This window comes from Gymnoscopelus microlampas, assembly GCF_963454915.1.
Source record: "Gymnoscopelus microlampas genome assembly, chromosome: 11".
Classification (NCBI taxonomy): domain Eukaryota; kingdom Metazoa; phylum Chordata; class Actinopteri; order Myctophiformes; family Myctophidae; genus Gymnoscopelus; species Gymnoscopelus microlampas.
In genome coordinates this window covers 46,660,355-46,668,502 of record NC_139948.1, presented here as the reverse complement: position 1 = coordinate 46,668,502, position 8,148 = coordinate 46,660,355, and the positions used below count along the sequence as shown (strand labels likewise).

Genomic DNA, 8,148 nt, shown 5'->3' with positions numbered 1-8,148 from the left:
GTATTGGAAATACTCAAGTGAAGTAAAAAGTAACTCAAAATTGTACTTATGTAGGCCTGCATGTACTTAGTTATACTTTACACCACTGCCAATCATAACACTGGATCACGTTAGACTAGACTGGCACGTGTGACATCATGTCCTGTCCTGTGTAATGGGCACGGCTGGACAGAAACATACTTCCTGGATCCTGTCTGTCTCCACTGAGGTGGTGACAGAGGCGTACGGTCATTGGGGCCAACGAGGCCATGGCCCGGTCTGTGTAAACCCTACATAACAACATTAGCAGCCCCTCACCCTTTAAGTCGCCTTTGTTTTCAAATGGGGCTCATTTGCATTCGGCCGAATTGTTAATGAGTGTCCATTAGAAAACCAGTTTCGCCGTCAAAGCGGTTCTCCATTGCGCAAAGACGCGCACCTCTCTCCATTCATAAATGTAATAGAAGAAGAACCGTCGTCCTGAAACACCCTGCCCCCGCGTCTAAACAGGCGGCCTCGGTCCGCGAAAAAAATGGGGCAGTGTGTTTTGGGACGAACGTTCCGTTTTCCTCCCGGAATGGCTCGGTAATTCTCCATAGACTTATCAGCCGTTGTTGTGCGAACCCCCGCACAACAACGGCTGTTGGGGGGAAGGGATGGGTTAAGATTCTGGCCCGATTCTGGCCCGGTCAACGTTAGAATTCACCATACGCTACTGGGTGGTGAGACTTCAAAGATAGTTCCCCCAGTACTGCTCAAACATTTTCGTTCCAAGGATCACCAATTTGGCCACGGACCCCCCACACGCTCATAGTGTGGCACTCGGTGCCACGCTATGAGCTTGTAGATCTGCTATTTTTGACAAGCCAGAGACATTTAAAATGTTAAAGATGGTTTCCCGGTTTTAAACCAACCTGCCCGCACTCCTGTCCCCACTGAGACAAGTGACAAGAAGGCCCCTGAGTGATGCTGGCCCCTGTTAGTCACGCTGATGGTACTGCACGAGTGGAGCCAAGGTTCTAAACAGAAGATCTGGGACAAGATTGTCTCTGTCTGTCTGAACCCAATCTGAACTCATGCTGTCTGACAATGGAGAGAGAGAGAGAAGAAAAGGATGCATTTAAGCAGAAGTGTCAAAGGAGTAGTTCATCAAAAAAAAAACGTATTTTCTATCAATTACACACGCCATGAATCCTTGAATTCATGGAGATTTTTTAAAAGGTTGCATTCCTATAAGCCAATAATTTGATGACCGGTGGAGTCTATCGAGTAAGAGACTCAAAGAGTCTCCTACTGAGCAGCCACCCGGTCATCAAATTATTGACTTAGGAATGCGAGAAAACATTTTTTTTAGGTGAACTACTCCTTTAAGGAGGCAGGACGCGAGTATTGAGGCTTGACCACTTTGAGCCTGCATGGTTTTGCGTGACACAGTCGTACGACAAAAGTATAAACTAGCAGAACGAGGGAGCACGTTATTATAACCACACAAGTTATATGTAGGTTAAAAAAATATATATAAATGTATATGTCAATCACACTGTATGTTACAGTATGATTGAAAAATCAATCAGATTGAAAAAGGTGTAAGCTCGGTGGTGCCTCTCATGGATCAAGTCACCTTCAGACGGAAAACACACCTTCATCGGTGAAACCGAGCGCACCTTTTTCAATCTGACTGGTTTTACAATCGTACTGTGACATAATTATCTATCTATCTATCTATCTATCTATCTATATGGCCCCCAGGAGCCCCCAAGGGCCCCGCATTGGCCCCGCCCACAACCTGTCCATGCTTGTGTCACAAACTTCCTGATGTCCTGCACTATAGTTGACTTCAAACTATATGAGCATTAGGCTTTATTAAAGTCACTAAAACATACAGGACGTCCACTGCAGCTCAGACTGTCATTGTGTGCATCACTCACCTCAAATGTGACAATATGAGGGAGGGGGGGGGGGGGGGTTCTCTTTTTATGCATAGGCACAAATTTGTGTCTCTTTTGGCATTGCAGTCTGTAAGGAGATATCTTTATGGAGGGGGGGGGGAGAGAGAGAGAGAGAGAGAGAGAGAGAGAGAGAGAGAGAGAGAGAGAGAGAGGGCATTTTACTGTATTATATAATTCCAGAGGGGAGGGAGAGATGGAGGGAGAGAGGGAGGGAGGGCTGGGTTTGACACAAGGGGGAGGGGAGGGTGCAGAGAGAGAGAGAGAGAGAGAGAGAGAGAGAGAGAGAGAGAGAGAAAGAGAGAGAGAGGGAGGGGGGGTCTAATGCACTTATCACTTAATTTGCTATTTACAAGGGCGTTCCAGATGTCTGTGGTCCGGTCTCTCTGCATGCCCCGGGCGTTATAAATAGTAAAGGTTAATTAGTTAGCCAAGAAACTCGATCAGGGGCGGGCAGTTTTTTTGAGAATTTGATCCATAGACAGGTAACTCAAGCAGCAATCCCCCGTTGTCACCGACAATCAGACCTATATAAATCCTCCCTGGGACACACAGCAGCCACCACATAGCCTTAGACTTTACTCTGGGAATCACCCGACCGACCGGAGCATCATCCACCCAACCTCAACCACCGGTGAGTTTTTTTTGCCTCTCTGTTCTGTTCCATCAGTGCACCTCGACGGGAGTTAGACTCTCAGGTGCATTGGAGACTTTTTATGATGATGGCACTTTGACTTCAGCTTTTTCTGAAAAATGACAATTATAGAGGATAACTTGTCCGGGTAAAAACACTGGGTAGGCTAAATATAATTATAATGTTATATATAATTGTCATTTTATGTTGCATCTTATGATGGCACTTCTTTGACTGTAGGAAACTTTTTTGTGTGTTTGAATTCTCTTTTGGGGGAAAAAAACACTTTGACAATGTCCTGTCTGCCTCTTGTGATTATGTTTATTTAACATGTACAATTCAGCTCAAAGGAGCTTTCTTGGCATGAGAAAACATACGTTTACATGGCCAAAGTAAGTGTCAAAAAATATAATAAAACCGTTTGAGAAAATGGGGATATACAGTGCACGCAAAAATCGTCAGTGTTAATTTAACAAATGGAACCAAATGGACCCTTCCGGGTCCATTTGGTTCCATTTGTACTCTCTCAGAGTTATACATGGATAGATTAAACACTGAGGATTTTACTGGTTGCAGGTTAAAATATCCTAAATAAGGATAGAGCTGAGTGCAGGCTATAATATTCCATGCCAGGTGAAAGAAAGAAATTACGCACTGCCTGCACTTGCCTTGCACGTCAAAGACAAGTTGACTTTGCGTAAAAAAGATGTGAAAACAGACTGGAATGAATGAGCCTATATAAAGCCAGTTCAGGCTGACCTTCAGCCAGGGGGAAAAAAATAACTATAGTCTACTTTAAAGTGACACTTATTGACGAATGTATTGCAATGAAATGATCACGATGTATGGTTTTACGCAGGTATAGAGGCAGTTACGCAGCCCTAAATATTCCCGTGTCAACTAAAAGAATCAGCTATATTGTCACCTCACAGGTTTACAAGTGTATAAAGAGTAGTGGGTGAAATTATTTTTTCATATGAGCTTCCATCATTTGTAGTTTTCAGGAATGTGTAGGAATGTGTAGTTTTCAGGTAGTTTTAGATAGATAGAAAGAACAAACAAACAAACCAGAAAAATCAAGGATAAAAAACAGTTTAGATATTCAAATATTCCTGATTGGACTCCACTAATCAGGAATATTTGAATATCTAAAAGTCTGCAGGTATATCATATGTTTTCACTCCACTGCGTGAAGTGAAAATATAATGATATACTCGCAGACTTTTGTCACTGTATTGTACCTGCCCGTGTGTGTGTGTTGATATTTGAATATCTAAATATTTGAATATATTTAGATATTCAAATATACCTAAAAGTGTGCAGGTAGCCTAGATCATTATATTTTCACTCCATTCAGTGGAGTGACAATATAACGATTCACCTCCACACTTTTGCCACTGTATCGTACCTGCCTCTATGTGTTAATATTTGAAATATTTGAATATATTTAGATAGTCAAATACATCAAAAAGTGTGCAGGCATATCATTTTATTTTCACTCCACTCCGTGGAGTGAAAATATAATGATATGCCTGCACACTTTTTGTATTGTATACCTGCCTGTGTGTGTGTGTGTGTGTGTTAATAATTCACAATGGTCGTTCCCTCTTCCAACAGTATTAAAATGTCCCTCTCATCCATCCTGTCCGCGGATGCCATCGCCAGTGCTATCAAGGACTGCCAAGGTATCGTCTGACACCGATGGCATTATTGCTTCTTCATTACTTTTTTGTCATTACAGTATAGAAACGGGAGTCCGTCTGGGCAAGCCGTCTCTCCAGGCTATCCTATGGCCTCTATAGGATATTCATTGCAGTATTAATAGAATAGTTAACATTAAAATATTGTACAGTCAGTGATATAGCAGAAACGTCGAGTTGACGAAGCCAAAAAGTTGGAGCAGCTTTTTAATGCACATTTAATACGGGGGGGAAAACTCGAACAAGACTCAAGAAGTATAGCCTACTCCGATTTTTAATTAATTGAAAGTAGTGTAGAAATAATACTCTATAAGTAAATGAGCTGTATTCAAACATTTACTGGAGTAAAATGACCATATTGGCAGTTCTTTCTGAAGTTTAAAAAAAAATGTCAAAAATCGGTCCACATTAAGAGCAAAACCTAGAGCTTGTAGATCTGCTATTTTAGAATTTATGAAGTATAAGGCGTGGGGCTGTTCTGGTTAATGCACGTTTTGTAAGGATCAAGAGTGTGGAGTAGAAGTATAAAGCACCGAGTCCATTGACCATCATACTGGACTCTGAATGGTTCACCGATTTCGCCTGCAGGCAAAAATTGTACTTGGGTGCCGTACTTGAGTAAATGTACTTATAGTCACTTTCCACCAAGGGTAGGGGTCAGCTACAGTAGCATTCATCTCTGTCAAACAAAGCACACTACATGCTGTTTTTCATCTTCTGACCTCCTTCTCCTCTCCTCTCCTCTAGCACCGGACTCATTCGTCTGTAAGAAGTTCTTCGAGACGTGTGGTCTCACCAAGAAAAGCCCCGGCGACATTAAGAACGTCTTCGGTATCCTAGACAACGATGGCAGCGGCTTCATCGAAGAGGAGGAGCTCAAGTGAGTTTGGGGAACCAACGCTATAAGTCAGATCCCGAAACTCACTTTTTTTCCTGCCTCCTCCTATTACGGTGAAATCGGTGACCTGCTGAAATATGTGACCATCTTGTGGGCTCTGTCTGGGCATATGAGTTCCGTGCAGGGTGTTCTGAGCTGTGCAGATAGGACACTGGTTCAAAACGTTGTCATGGCAAGGACCCCCAAATTAATTGTATTTGGCCGAGGACCCCCATCTGAAAATAATCTGTGCCAGGCACTTTTTTCTTTTTTTTTCAAATGTTTAAAGTTTTTAGCCAATGGTTAACCTTATAGGTTTAAAGTGGTTTTGATGCTATAGTAACTCATTTGGCTGGGGGCCCCCTGGACCCACCTCAAGGGCCCCGGGGGGGGGGGGGGGGTCCCCTAGGCCCCACGTTGAGAAGCACTGCAGTAGGACCCCATTCAGCAGGAAAACCTGATAATCTTGAGTCTATGATCTACAGTATGATGTCTTAGCGAGACACTTGAAATCCCAAAAATCCTGAACAGATCTACCCGAAACTTTGATCACACATTTGATTCTCAAACGGTGTGCCGTGAAGGGCGCCAAGTGTCGACGAACGACACAGCGCACACAACGAAAGTGACGACAAAACAAAACCCCCAAAAAACAGTGTTGCATCACGTACTGTACCTCTGAAAAAATGAAAGGTTGCAGATGCTTCATGAAATGTCACATTAGCCTATCATCTCTGTCGGGTGGAAACGTCATATGTCCAAAACTGTTACTTTTCAGGATTCAAATTCAAAAACAGCAAAAGCAGGCTGTTGTGATGCTTTTGTGTGACGCTGTAGTTATGATCAAGTAGGGCATACATTTACGATAAAACACAAAACAGTTAAAATATGGAGATAGGAGGTTTCTGCCCAACATGACAGCAACGATATACTGATTGGTTGGGAAGACGAGGGTAAGCTCCGCTACCACGGAGATACAGGAGACCACGTTCACTTTCCTCGTTTACATTTTGTGGAGAGGCTGTGGGCGATGGAGTCACAGACAGTATGAATGATCAGAGCTCAGAACATAGTGAGACAGGGAGCGACAGAGACAATATTATACAACTAAACAAAAAGCTGTGACATATCAGTACTTTGTACGCACTCGTTTCCAGTGGTGGAAGAAGTACTCAGATATTTCACTTAAAGGTAAAAGCAGCAATACTACAATATAAAGATACTCTGTTGCAAGTAAAAGGTTTGTGTTCAAAATGTTACTTGAGTAAAAGTACAAAAGTATTGGCAACAAAATACACCTAAAGTACCAAAAGTAAAAGTACTCAAATGTTTGAAAATAGCAGATGTACAAGCTTGTAGATCAGCTATTCAGTTTGTAAAACACTGCTCTAAACAACACAGAGTCCAAAAGTGATTTCACTACTAAGGAGGCATCCATCATCACAAAATGCTACAAAATGTCACTGTTGTTGCAGAAACACGATTCCAATCTCCCGGAGCTTGTAGATCGGCTATTTTTGACGTAGACGGAAAAATCGGTCCAAGTACAGAGCCAACACAGGTCCGGACGGTTTACGTTTGAGTCAGACAGATTTTATAAGCGGTTAAACAGCCCTGGTTGGCAACCTGGCCTGGCGGACATATGCGATTTGCGAGAAGTGTATACTTTTCTAGTGGATCAGTGTGTCCTATAGGACAGTGGTTCTCAAAGTGGGGTCCTTGGGGGGGTTCCAGGGGGTCCCCAGCAAACGTAATTAATTCCAGCATCACAATCATCTTAACCACTTTATCCATGTATATGTTGTCTACTGGATATTCAAAAATATCTGAAAAATATTTAAAATTATTTTTTGTTTTTACATAGAATGGATGAAGTATAAGGCATACTTCATCCATTCTATAAATATTCTCTTCTGGGGGGTCCCTGGCACAAACTAATTTCAGATGGGGGTCCGCAGCAAAATACATATCAATTTGGGGGTCCTTGACACGAAAATGTTTGAGAACTAATGTCCAAGGATCTTCAGGGTGTGTGTGGTGTGTGTGTGTTACCTGTACTCAGGGTCTTCATAGTGTGGTTGATTTTCTGTACCCTCTCTCTCCAGGTTCTTCCTGCAGAGGTTCGTCCCCGGGGCTCGTGTTCTGACCGACAAAGAGACGAAGGCCTTCATGTGCGCCGCCGATGACGACAGCGACGGCAAGATTGGAGTAGAAGGTCAGAGACTTTACACACAGTTCATTTAAAGGAGGCCATGATGATGAAACCCTATATAGGCTGACTGTGTAGTTTGTTTTCCACTTCAGCTTAACCCCTTTAAGACCAGGACAGTATCTGTGTCATTTTAAAGATTTATTTGGCTATTCAAAAACAGCAGATCTACAAGCTCATAGCACGGAACTATGAGCTTGTAGATCTGCTATTTAAAAAAGACATTTTGCAAATCTTTGAATATATATGTATTTTTTAAAAGAGAACATTTATAACTCAAATCTTTGCTTCTGGGGGGTTCCTGGAACAACATATTTTGAGATGGGGGTCTGCGGCCAAATACATATCATTTTGGGGGTCCTTGACATGAACAAGTTTGAGAACCACTGATTATCGCAACATACGTTTTTTCAAAGGATTAGAAGACATGTGTAGAATGCCCCAGAAGCAATGATTTGAGTTACAAATGTTCACTTGAAAACATATATTCAAAGATTTGCACAAATGTTCATGATTTTCCCCCAAAATAGCAGATCTACAAGCTCATAGCACGGCACTCTGTGCCACGCTATGAACTTGTAGATCTGCTATTTTGGAATAGCCAAAGTGTAAGATACAGTAATGGTTAAATAGGTTAAAATCTAAAGTGACAGATGCTTTCCTGTTCTCAATGGGTTTAAAAACTACAGCAGAATAAAAACATGGCAGAGTGCATGAGACTGACCTTATAGTACAGGTGATACGGCTGCAGCTATAATCATATTAATAATGGGGTGTTAGATTTATTGTGCTACTGTTGACTG

At 42.2% G+C, this 8,148-nt stretch overlaps 1 protein-coding gene across 1 annotated transcript in view; it reads left to right on the top strand.

The window, feature by feature from the left end:
- Positions 1-2,282: 2,282 nt before the first annotated feature.
- The window catches only part of pvalb8 (parvalbumin 8), a 7,534-nt gene continuing 1,668 nt past the window's right edge, over positions 2,283-8,148 (top strand). The window contains exons 1-4 of the mRNA XM_084071028.1: positions 2,283-2,559; positions 4,177-4,244; positions 5,007-5,139; positions 7,242-7,351. Of these exons, the coding sequence (XP_083927154.1) occupies positions 4,184-4,244; positions 5,007-5,139; positions 7,242-7,351 (304 nt within the window). The 5' untranslated portion in view covers positions 2,283-2,559; positions 4,177-4,183. The remainder of the gene's footprint in view (positions 2,560-4,176; positions 4,245-5,006; positions 5,140-7,241; positions 7,352-8,148) is intronic.